Raw genomic sequence first — 13,954 nt, forward strand, 5'->3', positions numbered from 1 at the left:
CAAATAAAAAAAAGTATAAAAGTATAAAAATAGGTCTGGGAGTGTAGCCTGGAGGTAGAAGGGTTTCCAGGAACCTCAGTACCACCAAAAAAGAAAAAAAAAAAAAAAAAAAAGGTCTGAGGGTATAGCTTGGAAGTAGAGCTGGGTTCAATCCCTAGTTCCACAGTAAATAATAAATAAATAAATAAATAAATAAATAAATAAATAAATAAATAAACAAACAAATAAATAAATTCCTATTCAATTTCAAATGTACCTATAATATATATATATATATATATTTTTTGGGGGGGTGGTGGTGGTAATGGTACTGGGGATTAAATTTAGAGGCATTCTACCTCTGAAATATACCCCAGCCCTATTTTTTTTTTCTGTGGTGGTGGTACTGGGGTTCCTGGAAGCCCTTCTACCTCCGGGCTACACTCCCAGACCTCTTTTTACATTTTATATTTGGAAACAGGGTCTCCTAAGCCAGCGCGCGCGGCTGGCTTCGAACCTGCGCGATCCTCCTGTCTCTGCAAGCGTGCGCCACCACGCCCGGCCTACCCCAGCCCTATTTTATTTTGAAACAGGGTTTCACTAAGTTGCTAAGGGCCTTGATAAGTTGCTGAGGCAGGTCACAAACCTACGATACTCCTGTCCTAGCCTCTCAAGTATTGGAATTACAGATATGTGCCATCATGTTCAGCTCTACGTGAACTTTTTAAAAGTGTAATTATAAAACTGGGGATTGAACCAAATATAAAATTCTTCATAATCTATTTGACTACACAAGTCTGTAGTTAAATAATTTGCTAACAGAGACAAAGTCTCATTTCATGATTTCTGTATTTCAACCCTTTCACATAAGTTAAATTATACTCGATTATATTTTAAACTCCTTAGGGAGGTACCGTGTCTATCTCCAACTCAGAGTTCAGCATAGGAAAGTGCTCTACAATAATGAATATCAAGGAAAGAATGTTTAAAATAATATATGTGTGGATATGGACATAATGCAGATCGCAGAAATGGTGCAGGGGGTATTGGTTTTTATCTCTCAAATAAAGTTAAAAAGAACTTACTCAACTTTAAATTTACATTTAAAATTTCTATCTAGAGGGAGGCTGTAAGAGTAATTTTAATTATCTGATAACTAGAACACGAGGTAGAAAGTATTTTTAGACATGTAATTTCCCACTGGAGAAAACCCCACAGATTCTTATTAAAGAGCATGCTTTAGAAGCTAAAAGTAAATGAAATGGTAAAGGTAGTTAATCTGTGTGATATATTATTAAATCTCTAGGAACAATTAGCTTTACATATTCATTAGGATCTTTTCTAGAAACATAGAAATTGGGATAAAAGAACAGCTAAGATAGAGAACCTGGGAAGCCAGACCACCTGCTCCTATAGGTGAACTGTGGTGCTCCCACAGGGCCCAGCTTCCTTACACATAAAATGGAGTTACTATCAGAACCCGCCACATGGATTGTGAAGGAAATTATCTGAAATCATTCTGTTCCTCCATGTGTCTAGTAAATACATATTTCAGTGATAGAAGGCATGCTTAACATACACAGGCTCCAGGTTCAATCCCCAGCACCAAAAAAAAAAAAAGAAAGAAAAAAGAAGTAAGTAAAAATATTTTTAAAATGTAATGTTTGCTGTTAGTTTATAATAAATATCTCTGATGAGAATAACACTGATTTAATTAACACTCATACAATATATTTTCATTGGCAGTTTTTGCCTCCCATTCATGCAAATAAAACCAGAGATGCTGAGGCGGAACACAGAGCATATGCAGTTGCTCTGTACAGTATTCAACAAGATACAGGTGATACAAGGGTTAAATGAAAAAAGTTCACAGCAGGAATCCTCTTTGGAGTCGATGAGGAAGATGCCAACAGAGTGTGGAGAGACAGTGTTATGAGGTGAATCCTGTCCGCCCAAATTCTTGTATTGAAGTCTAACACCCAGTTCCTCAAAATATGGCCTTATTTGGAAATAGGTTCTTTTCAGAGGTAAGAGAAATAAAATGAGGTCATTGGGGTGAGTTATTAATCTGATTTTAATTAATGTTATTACAAGGGAAAATGTGGACACAGATAGAGGGAAGATGACGTGAGGAGACATTAGAAGGACAACCATTTACGAGTGAGGCCGAGAGGCTGGGAGCTGAGCTTCCCTCACACTGCGCAGAAGACAGCGGCATGGCCAACACCTTTGTTTCAGATCTTGGGCCTCCAAACCTCCGTGATAAAAAGTTTTTGATGTTTATGTCACCAAGTTTGCGGTTCTTTGTTACAGCAGCCCTAGCAAACAAGTCCAAAAAGCATCACAGAGAAGAAACGAACACAAAGCTGGTCAGGGAAGTAAGCATGTGAGGTCAGTCCAATTAGCTTGGACAATAGACTGTAAATAGAAAGGGGGAAACAGGGCAAAAATAACCTCTACTCACTACTCAATAAGCCAGTGCTCTGAAACAAGTATTTGAAAAAAAAATGGCTATATGAGGTATGACTCTTTTACTTATTCCATCTCATACAATCCATTTATAGAACAAGTCTCCCTAATTAAGTCCACTCAGCTGAAGAAAAAAAAAACTGCACTTCCCAAGTTACACAGATTATAAAAGAGAATGATTTCAAAAATCATGTTATCTCACTATGTTCTCTCTGAGGTGGCTAGTAACAGGCGATTACTTTGAAAAGCAAAAGCAACAGCGAATATGTTTCTAAAGACCTTTGTGAAAAATACAAAATCACATTTGACTATGTGGATAAAATGAGGTGGAAAAATTAATGAATTACCTGTAAGAGTCTCTGTTGCTGATGGTGTCATGACCTGAATCCTCCTGCTCATCTCCTGCTACATTAAAACAGACTCGTTTGCTATTCCTCTCTGCTCTCTCATTGTCGCTGTCTGTGGGTATTACACACTCTGATGTCTTATGCTCCAATTTAGGAGAATATGTTATTGAAGACAGAAGGCTGCAATGTGATATTAAAAAAGAATTAAGTGCACATTTTCAAACTGACTGCTACAGATAGCTATCTTATTTACTTAATATAAAAGGCTTACAAATATGAGCAAAGTGTTTCCCCATTTAATATCAAGTAAATATTCTCTTGAGTATAAGAATGTCATAGAAAGTTCATTTTTTCCATCTTAGAATAGATAAACAACAGCACACAATTTAGGCCAAAAAAAGTGTTCAAATCCTGGTTCTATTACTTATCAGTTTTGTTATGAGAAAAAACACAAAGATAATGGAAACAGTAAGAAAAACTAGCTTGCACAGTTGCTGTGGAATAAGAGGAAAGGCCTAATAGTAGTTACTTCTCTCCTCCTGCTGTTACCACCTCTATCGTCACCATAGGAAAATGCTTGGTAAACTTTGAAGTGTGTACTAAATATTAAAACCAAACACTAAATTTTTTAACATTTATTTTTTATTAATTTTTTTATTAGTGCATTGTACTTACACATCATAATGGGGTAAAAAACTTGTGTCGAACACTCAATTTTGAACTGCTTACCAAATAAGCAACCTGAACACCTCTTTAGAATCCTTATAGAATCACCCTCAATTAGTAGAACCCACCTATTCTGCACCCCTGTGTTGGATTTCTCGCAGGCTCCCTCTATTTGAGAGGGATTATTGTATTGTGAATCCTCACTGCTCACACAACAGGAGTGTGGTCTTAGTGATTAGGAGATGCTGAGGAGGAGGAGGAGGAGGAGGAGGAGGAGGAGGAGGAGGAGGAGGAGGAGGAGGCGGCGAGAGCTACTCCAGGCTTCTCCATTAGCCAACCAGGAAAAAATGCCACAAATCTGCCCAAATGAAGATCTCTTATACTTGACCTGAGACTAAAATGCCACATCAGAATGAACTGGAGTAAAACCAGATAAAGTCTTTGAGTGATTACTGATTCTATCACTCTTAGGTTTGAATGGTTGGCTATAGAAATATTCCATTAGAAATAAGCCAGATCAGCAAAAGGAAAATGGGTCTTTATTATCAAACAGAATGCCACAAAACTTACAAAATGAATTAAGTCCTATCTAAACCAAGAGCCTTCTCGAGCCAACAATCACATCCTCATACTAAACAAAACATTCAGTTCCAAACAATAGAATATTTCTTGACACTCATTTTTCCATAGCAATGTAATGTCTGTTTTTTCATAAATATGAAAATAGCTTCTGCCTCTCATATCTACCCTTAACACCAAAGCCAAGGCTGTGCATTGAGTAAATTCCTGTTAAGTGATCTCCCTAATTAACTGAACATGTTTATTGTACCAGGCATCGCTCGTGGTGCTGTGCTTATAGCAGTTTACCAAGCACACAAAAACTCCTCTTTCTTGAAGTGCAAATTCCGCCGCATGAGACCAACAGTAGACAAGAAAACTTTATAATATGTTAGAAGACGACAAATGTTAAGGCAAAAAATAAAGCAAAAAAGGCACAGCGCTATCACTTCAAATGGTCCATTCAGGGAAGATCTCACTGTGAGGTTGTACTTGAATAATATTTTGACATTTTATAGTTTTTAGAAATCAGTGAAAGTTGGAGGAGTTTTGTGACATTGCTCAGGGCTCTGTGAGCATTTTCAGTAACTTAAAGCTTTAAACTTTAACTTTAAAATTTAACTTCAGTAATTTAATTCTTTTAAACAGTTTTTCCATTTGGAAAGATGATTTTATGTCTTATAAAACAGGTTGCATATTTATTCACTCCTTCCACCCAGAAGATTAAAACATTAGACTGCTTCCAATTACCCTGGCTCCACAGTACACAGACAGATGAACTCTGAATACAAAGAGGAAAACAGGCAGGAGCCCTCACTGTGCGGAGAGCCCTCTGCGCTTATGTATATTCTAAATGAGAAGCCATGGGGCTATTCATAAACCACCCTCTCAAGGGTGTAGGAATTAAATTCACATATTTACTTTTTATTTTGAATAGCTGCAATCATGCTTGCACTGACCCCGTGGGAGCAAGTGTTTAAGCTAACAAATAAATGACAGAAAACCCTATTTTAAACATCACGTTTTCACATAAAATATCCAGATTCAGAAAAGTAACAATATAGCATCTGACTATAATATTTTATTTGCATTTAAAATATTTTTCTTTTCTCTTGCTCATATACATTAAGCTGAGCTACTTATTAATAGTCCATTAATTCAAATCCTTGCCATTCTACATCAATCTCCTCTAATGCGGTTGTTTAACAAAGATTTTGTGCATAGTATATTGAATCTACTGTGTGTTTTAAATATCCTCCTCATCCTAATATCTGTTAAGCTCTTATACCAGTCATTATACTAAGTACTTAATGAGCATTCATTTAATCCTAAAACCACCTTATGAAGCAGATATTATTATCATCATCATCCCCATTTTAGAGATGGGGTGAATGAGACTGTGTATTGTGTGCGCATGCGTGTGTTTTCACACACACACAGGGATTGTAGGAGTAGGGTGGTCCTTAGGGAGGATTTCCCCAACCCTTTGAGGATGGGCAAGGCCTTGCAACTTGCTTTACCTAATGCAGTGTGAGTGGACATGATATAGGAAACCTCCAGGTAGAAGCTTTATGCCAACACACAATTTGTCTCTTTCCCTTCTCCCTGCCATAAGCTAGGAACATTCCAGCTGCTGGGACACCTGCCTTTGACTCCGAGTAATCACAAAGTAGAGCAGAGTGGTGGCACACACTTGTAATCCCAGTACTTTGGAGGCCGAGACAGGAGGATCCCAAGTTTGTAGCCAGCCTCAGCTACTTAGTGAGGCCCTGTGCAACTCAGTGAGACCCTGTTTCAAAATAAAAAATAGGGCTGGGGTAGCTCGGAGGTAGAATGCCCCTGGGTTCAATCCCTAGTACTGCCAGAAAAAATAAAATTAAAAGGAAGAGCAGAGACCCAGAAATTGGGCAAGAAAGAAAGCTTTGCTGCTTCATGTCTGTGAGACATTTTGTGAACAATGAAGTGATATAAACTGAAAGTGTTGTATAGAAACTAGGAGATGTCTAGAGAAGAAAGGTTTGAGTAATGGGACAGAGAAGTATCTGCTTTGAATGAAGGAGTGGACAGAGACTCTCTCTGGCTCTGCTATTAGCTTGGCTTGGGAACCCAAAAAGCCAACCACGCAGACATCAGCAGCAGAGCCTGCCGGGCAGAGATCCCTTAGCTGGGACTGCATTTTCCAGAAACAGAATGTGGCTGCTGAAGAAGGGGCTCAGTGAGTTTGGAGAGTGAACAGGAGCAGGTCAGGTAGGAAGCTGCAGGCTCCAGTAGCACTTTAATATTGTTGTTGGCTCTCCAGAACAGTGGGCTATACATCTACAGAATCAACCGAAATGTTTTTTCCAAAAATATTTGGAAAAAAGAAAAACTGCATCTGTATTGAATATGTATGACTTTTTCCATTGTTATCTATTTATATAGCATTTATAATGAATTAGGTATTATAAGTAATATAGAGATGATTTAAAGCATATAGGAGGATGTGCATAAGTTATATGTCTATAATATACCACTTTATATAAGGAACTGGAGCATACTGAGATTTTGGTATCTTCAGGGAGTCCTCAACCTATCTCCTGTAGCCAGGTGTGGTGGTGCACGCTTGTAATCCCACCACTTGGGAGGCTGAGACAGAAGGATTGCACAGGTTCAAAGCCAGCCTCAGCTACTTAATGAGGCTCTCAGCAACTTAGTGAGATCCTGTTTCCAAATAAAATATAAAACAGGTCTCAGAGTATAGCCAGGAGGTAGGAAAGCCCCTGGATTCTACCCCTAGTACCACACACACACACACACACACACACACACACACACACACACCTATCTCCTATAGATACCAAGAGACCACTGCAGTTTAACTGCACTGTAATGCTATTTAATGATTTTAAGGAGGGGATTATCATGATTTACCTTTGCAGATCTCTCTGGCATCTGCTGAATATAGAATGGACCAGAAAGAAGCAGAGCTTAGTATCTTCTTGGGTGGCTCTGATAGAAGATGCCAGTGACTCGACTAGAGTGATAGACCTGGGCACACTCTGAGTGATATCTGACAGAACCTGATGAGGTATCAGAGGTGGAGGGGAAGGAAAGAGAAGAACCAAAGTTGACAGCTGACTTGGGCTTGACAAACTGAAGAGATGGGCAACAGTCTACTGAAAAGAAGATGCCCTAGGTGGAGAAAGGGTCAAAACAGGTTTGAGTATGGGGGAATTATATTTCAATTTTGGAAACTAAGTTGAGATGTTTGTGATACATCACAGTGCTTCATAATATAAACCACAGAGGCACTGTGATGAAATAAGTCAATGCATAAAATAGTGCTGCCCTGCCTGGCTGTACAGAGGCACCTACATGAGTTGTTAATTCTTATGAACTGTGCCACTCTGTGCACAATTGCCAGCAAAGTGCTTCAGGAAACTCCAAGAATAATTCTGCCACAAACCATTCCCATCTGTATCTCCCAGGTCACTGTTGCAAATGCACTTGGCTCATCCCTTGATTCTGGGGCATCTATCACCTGCAGAATGAAGTGTCCCCCAATTTTCTATCTCCCTTGGCCCCAATATTTTTTGTTTCCTCCATGGGAAAACCCCACAAATCCTCTCTTTTGAAATTCTATCAAAGGTGTGGACTAAAGGGTTAATGTTTTAGGTCCAAATTAAAGAACTGATCATTAGAGATAAATTGTATGGGAACCAAAACAGAAAGAATAATGTTACAGTTGAAGGCACCTTAGAGATCATACAGCCCATCTCTAGCATGTATAAGATGAAAAGGCTAAGGTCTATAGAGGGTGAAGGACATATCCATGGCCACAAAGATGGTATGGTCCATTAGGTGGTCAAAGCCTGAGACCACCATGCTTGTGTAGTGTCAGGAAGAGTAGTTAAAGGCAGTGTTTTGGAATCAGATGTTCTGAATTTGAATCCTCTGTAACTTGAAGCTGTAAAACCATGGGGACTGAGTCCACCTTTCTGTGTCTTACTGTATTCATTGGCAAGTGGAAATAATAAGGAAACTACAAAAAAAAAGGTGTGGGCTAGTTATGAATTATTTTTCCTTCTACTGTTTCTAGCATCTAAGTGTCATTAGCCAAAATAGCCCATTCAAGAACAAAAGTACACTCATCTTCCCAAAGTGAAACAGAAATCATAAAGCCTCAGTTAAACTCACCTTATCTCGTGTTCCTAGATAGTAAATTCATCTCTAATTCCATCTTGGGATCTGAAGTTAAGTAGGAGGATTTAGCAAAATGCCTATGTATTAAAGGAAATTTCATTTCTAGAAGTATTACAAGTGACAGGGTGAGCAAACTTTATGATAAGACAAGCTCAATGCCAGGCACATCATAGGAATGAGTAATGCTTATGGGGCAATTTCTTTTACAACTTGGCATTGCATTTGAGATCTGCTTCTCCACTCTGACCAAGAATAATTACTAAATGGCGAGAAAATGGTCTGGTAACTAGCTTTTTAGATAAATTGTTCGGCTTGACTGCACTGCAGCACCTCTGAATACTCAGGGCCACAGGGAATCCAGGCACTTGGACAACTGTACTGTTTTAAAGTGATTATATTACAGATTGCATTATGGGGAATGTGTTTATATTTAGAATTAAATTATATGCTGTACACACAGAAGACCAAGTTAGCGGCTCCAATCATTTGCTCATTTCATGTCACTTTTCTAATAAACATGCAGTGGAGTAAAGTCTCATAGAGAAACAGGATGGGGGAAACTGAAGCAAACCATAATTAATCATTTAAAGCACTTGGAGCTAAGAAAAACATCTCATGCTTTTCTGCAGCTAATGCATTCAATATAAACATCTTAGACCAAGTAAAGGGACTTCCTTGGTTCAAGTCTTTTTCTTGAAAATGTATCTACATTACCTGAACCTTTAAAAAAAAATCAATTAACAGAAACTTGGTCTGGATAATCGCCAGGCAGGGCTGGATGGTCAGTGCATTAGTTTCTTAATTTCTGAAGCAGTTTCAGCTGAGGCACATCCATAATCCTGCCACTGACAAAAGGGCTCAAAGAAGGGGAATAATAACTCATGTCCTGACCATAAGTGGGAGACTGGTCCAGATGTTCTCCTACAATCCATTTGAGAACTGGCATGGATGATTCTATGCAGCTATTTATTGCCTCATTAATAAAAATTCTTCTTCTATACACTTGCTAAAAACCCCAAGGGGTGGGGGGCTGGTTTCTAAAGTAGAAAACATCATGTAATAAAATTCTATTTAGTAAATAAAACAAAATAGAATGCCCCAAAAGATGAACTTCCCCATCCTGAGGATTCTAACATGAGTAAAGAACATCGTGTGACAGCTTGAAAATAGGCTCCCGTTCTTTTAGCAACCTCAGGCTGTTTAATTCATCTGTAAATGGGAAAGTTGAAGTTTAATATACAAAATGTTAAGTAATTTTTAAAAATTAATTTATTAGGCATAGATAAATGAAATTTTAATTCTGATTTACTCATATAAATTAAGAAAAAGACATAGCAAATAAATACTTGAAGATAAGGTTAAAAATATGATGCATCTAATGTGGTGATTTTTGACCTCTAATTTTCAGAGATATGTAAAATAAGAATCATGCCAATTATGACATCACCTGCACGATGTCGAATTACAATGAAAGCATGGACTGCCTTCGAAATTCTTCGTGTCTAAGGTGAATTCTCATTAAGGACGTTTGGAAGGAGAAGAGTGCAAGGAGCAAACACATACACACCCGCGAGCAATTAAAACCAACAGCTGCAGAAAGAGAGCACACTAAGGATAGGATGGGGGTGTTTACATCATTTCAGAATCCATCAATCGAATATGTTGAATAATTTCTATTCCCTGAATAGATGAGCAAGTATGATATTAAGCAAAATCCTGAATGCTTTCGAATTCATTTCTACCAGAATTGTGAGATTCATTATTATTATTATTATTCATTTTTTTATGTATGAGAAACTGGGCTACTCCAAAAGCTGTTTTGACTATTAAACCAAGCTGCCTTGACTGGATGTGAAGCACAATCAGAAACCAGAATAGGGCAAATCACCCTAAGGAACGTGGGCAGTTCTCCAACCATCAAATTCTTTTTTTTTTTTTTTTTTTTTTTTTTTTTTTTGTGGTACTGGGGATAGAAAGCAGAGGCATTCTGCCTCTGAACTTCACTCCCACCCCCATTTTTTATTCTTTATTTTGAACAGGATCTTACTAAGATATGGAGGTCCTCAAAAGTTGCTGGGGCTGGCCATAAACTTATAATCCTCCTGTCTCAGCCTCCCAAGTACTATGATTACAAGTGTTGACCACCACACTCAGCTCATCAAATTCTTAAATAAGAATTAGAGTCGACCTGGTTAGAACAGTTCTCTTTAATTTCTGGCATCTTACTTTGGTTAAACTTCTTAATTACTGGTCCAGCCCTTTGGGTATTGCTTAGTAGGCCACTAGTTCAATTAGAAAAGAAAAATGTATTGGTCTTGGAGAGATATACTTTTGCATGTATGAATTTAACTAGGATCCTAAGCATTTATTAATTTTGTATTTTTATAAATATCTCCAGTGAATATATATCAAATACCACATCTGGACTGCCAAAAAATAATAAGGTAATCCTTAGCCACGGTTTCCAGTATTTTTTTATATTTTTGCACTCTAAATTCGTGTTCTTCTATAAGATAAAATTTTGTCATTGTCATCCTTGATATTAGATGCTTACTTAAATTATCCATCTATATTCATGTTTTCCATTTTATCATTTTAAGAAGATGGAATGAAGAAATTTCCAATACTAAAGAAAGAATAGGCTTTGTAAAATTCAGTCATACTTTCTATAACTATTTTATTAGGCAAACTTAAAAGTACAGTATAAAATACTTACTCATCTATTTGACAAACACACATCTCCACCTCTTTCAGTGCTGCCTGGAGTTTGCCCAGCAATTTCTGATAGATGTCTTGGGTTTCTAAGTCTTCTTCTTTTAACAAATATCGGAGACCGTGGCCATCTTGCTGTCCCAGAGACAGACCTGAAGGGGCTGCCATGGTGGTAATGGTGTGCTGAATGTACACCATAGGGCTCAGCTTCCCTAAGGAAACAAAATCAATCTATAATCATATTTATTACCTTAACTTGGAACTAACAGGTCCTATACATTTTTAGAAGTCTAACTTTACATAAAATAGAATTGCAATCTAAGGCTGAATTTAATTCAGAAATTAAAGCTTGTAGGGAGTTATAATTAAAAGCTTCAAATAGAGTTCAATCCCTGTTCTGCTGTGATGGTGCAGAATGGCACTACGCATCTCTCTCACCTGCTCCTTGGGGGTTTTCTCAAAGTTGTAGAGTCATTTGAAATTAGTGGCTTTCACAGAAAGATGTAGTCTATCTTACACGAAAAGCAAGAACAATTGTCTTTATGAGAAAAAGAAGAAAAATGCCTCACTCTTATTTTCATACTTGGGCAGTCTAAATGATTATATTAAGAAGTATTTTCATTAGTAAAGTATAGGACTGTGTATGTGCCAGGAACCTACCATATTATAATATGCAGAAAGAGTTATGATTGCCTACATTACTTTTCATAATTTGATATTTCCAAGGCTAACATACCTTGCTCAGATTTGTTTTCTTTATCATGAGAATTATGTTTCCTGCTATCCAGCTGAACACCAAATGCACTCCCCAGGGAAGTTGATGTTTTGGGATAAGATACTTCCATCACATTGACATGGCAGTTGGTGGGGCAGAAGTCACTGCTGTGCAGTGGAGAGATCTTAGATTTGGCCTGTTTGAAGGTGGGCCAAGCTCTATTCTTCAGCACACGAGAGAACTGCAAATTAAAGAAGACATGAACCTACAGCAATAGCTCAGACACTTCACTTGCGTCATCTATAACAAAGTCAAAAGGAAATTAAATCATGTCAACTGGAAGGAGTAAAATAAATTACAAGTTGCTAGAAATTAAACCATTGTTTCAGAACCCAAACATTCTTAATAAAGAGAAGCAATATAGATAGCAAATGCATATGATTTTTTTGAAACTGGCTGCAAGTTCAGTGCTAAAAGAAATGAACGTCTGTGACCAACAAGACTTTTTAGGACTCAACTCCATTAGCTCTTGGAAGCTGAGAGTTCTACAAGGGAAACTGGCATCTCAGGGTACCAGGCTGCAAGGAAAGAGAGAAGCAAAGACTACTGTCGATGAGCTACCAAAAAGAAAGGACAAAAGCCAGGCATACGGAGCAACACAGATAACTGCCAAAGAGAGGGTGAAGTTCAACTGCATCAAAGGTTACTAAGAAAAGGAATATAATAAGATGACAATAGGTTTTGGAAAAATCCAGCTCTTGCAGGGATGTGGCAACGACTTGAGCCTGACTGTAGTATGTTGAGGAGAATGAAAGGTATTTAGACAAGACAGGTGCAGGCAGTAGGTACCAACAGTTCTTTCAAGGAAGATCAGAGAAACGAAACAGTAGGTGAAGAGGAGTAGGGCAGGTAATTTATTTCCAATGTAGGTGATACAAAAGACTCTTTGTACAATGACAGAAATAAACAATTCTTGGAAATGGAACTTTGAGTATCTTATGCACTGGTGGCTAGTGTATGATTTACTGATATGGCAACATATTTATATTCAGTTACAGTCATTTTATGAAGATATTTTCCCATTTCAGCTAAGTTCTTGTTTTACTGCTTTCTTTGAGGAAGGGGAGATGGGAGAAGGATTTTATACACAATTTTTCCAATTCCATCTCTTAGTTTGAGGATTGTATGGAATTAATAAGTAAAAGTACCTAGAATGTTCAAAGACAAGACTTCTAATTCCTACATATGGCATTTCTGTGTTAACAAAAAAAAAAACTATATCCTGACTCCTTATGCATATTTAGAAAATACTGAATACTGAAATTCAAATACTGGAAAAATAAGTCCAATTATGGGATTATTCCAAGGCAGAGAAGTATGACTCAAATTAAGAAGTTCCAGGACAAGCTGGATGTGGTGGCGCATGCTTGTAATCCCCGCACTTGGGAGCCGCAGACAAGAGGATTGCGCAAGTTTGGAGCCAGCCACACTGGCTTAAGAGACCCTGTTTCCAAATAAATGTATAAAGAACCCCAGTACCACCCCCCCAAAAAAAAAGTTCCAGGACAATTAAGGAGGCAAGTGGGCCTCAACACAGGGCCTAGCTTTAATACAAATATCCCACGCATCCTGTTCCATGGAGAATAAACGCCTGCTAGGGGTCCATTCAGGTCTTCAGAAGGGACCAACCTGTCTCATATGTAGACCAAAAGACACCGGTGCTCTGTGGTCTGTGCAATTGGCCAGAACATTGATTATGATCGCAGAACCCCAGCAACAGAAATTATAGAAATCAACTGGTTACTATATTTAAACTCAAAACTTTCCAAATCAAAAAGAAAGCCATCCTCTTTTAAATTTTAGTTTCTATGGATACATTTTATTTCACAAAAAAAGGAATGCTGAAACTTTCATCTGAAAGAAAAATATGTTGCTAACAATAGTTTGAAAACAAGTATGTGGAGATTACAAATCTATATTTATGAGCCAGGCATGTTGGTGCGAGCCTATAATCCCAATACTTGGGAGGCTGAGATAGGAAGATCTTAGGCTCAAGGACCACCTCAGCAAGAAGTGAGACTCCCATCAATCTAGTGAGATGCTGTTTAAAAAAAAAAAAATAGGGCTGGAGAGAAAAAGGGTAGGGCACAGGTAGAATACTCCTGGGTTCAATCCTAAGTATAACACACACTAAACACACCTATATTCACAAATGCTTTTATCATCTAAAATCACTGCCCATTATCCTGTTTATTTCCACTTTAAAAGTTTCCAGGATCCCAGTTACTTATGAGAAAAGAGAACAGACTTCTCACCAGAATCTCTA

General features: G+C 37.8%; 1 protein-coding gene across 1 annotated transcript in view; it reads right to left on the minus strand.

Annotated features, from left to right (window-relative positions):
- LOC308262320 (phosphatidylinositol 3,4,5-trisphosphate-dependent Rac exchanger 2 protein-like) overlaps positions 1 to 13,954 on the minus strand; it is a gene marked incomplete at both ends in the record, with an annotated part of 238,723 nt that overhangs the window by 36,556 nt on the left and 188,213 nt on the right. Inside the window, 5 exons of the mRNA XM_080694767.1 lie at positions 2,176 to 2,297; positions 2,796 to 2,975; positions 8,409 to 8,579; positions 10,918 to 11,125; positions 11,650 to 11,869. Of these exons, the coding sequence (XP_080550893.1) occupies positions 2,176 to 2,297; positions 2,796 to 2,975; positions 8,409 to 8,579; positions 10,918 to 11,125; positions 11,650 to 11,869 (901 nt within the window). The remainder of the gene's footprint in view (positions 1 to 2,175; positions 2,298 to 2,795; positions 2,976 to 8,408; positions 8,580 to 10,917; positions 11,126 to 11,649; positions 11,870 to 13,954) is intronic.

This window comes from Muscardinus avellanarius (genome assembly GCF_963383645.1).
Source record: "Muscardinus avellanarius genome assembly, chromosome: 4".
Lineage (NCBI taxonomy): Eukaryota > Metazoa > Chordata > Mammalia > Rodentia > Gliridae > Muscardinus > Muscardinus avellanarius.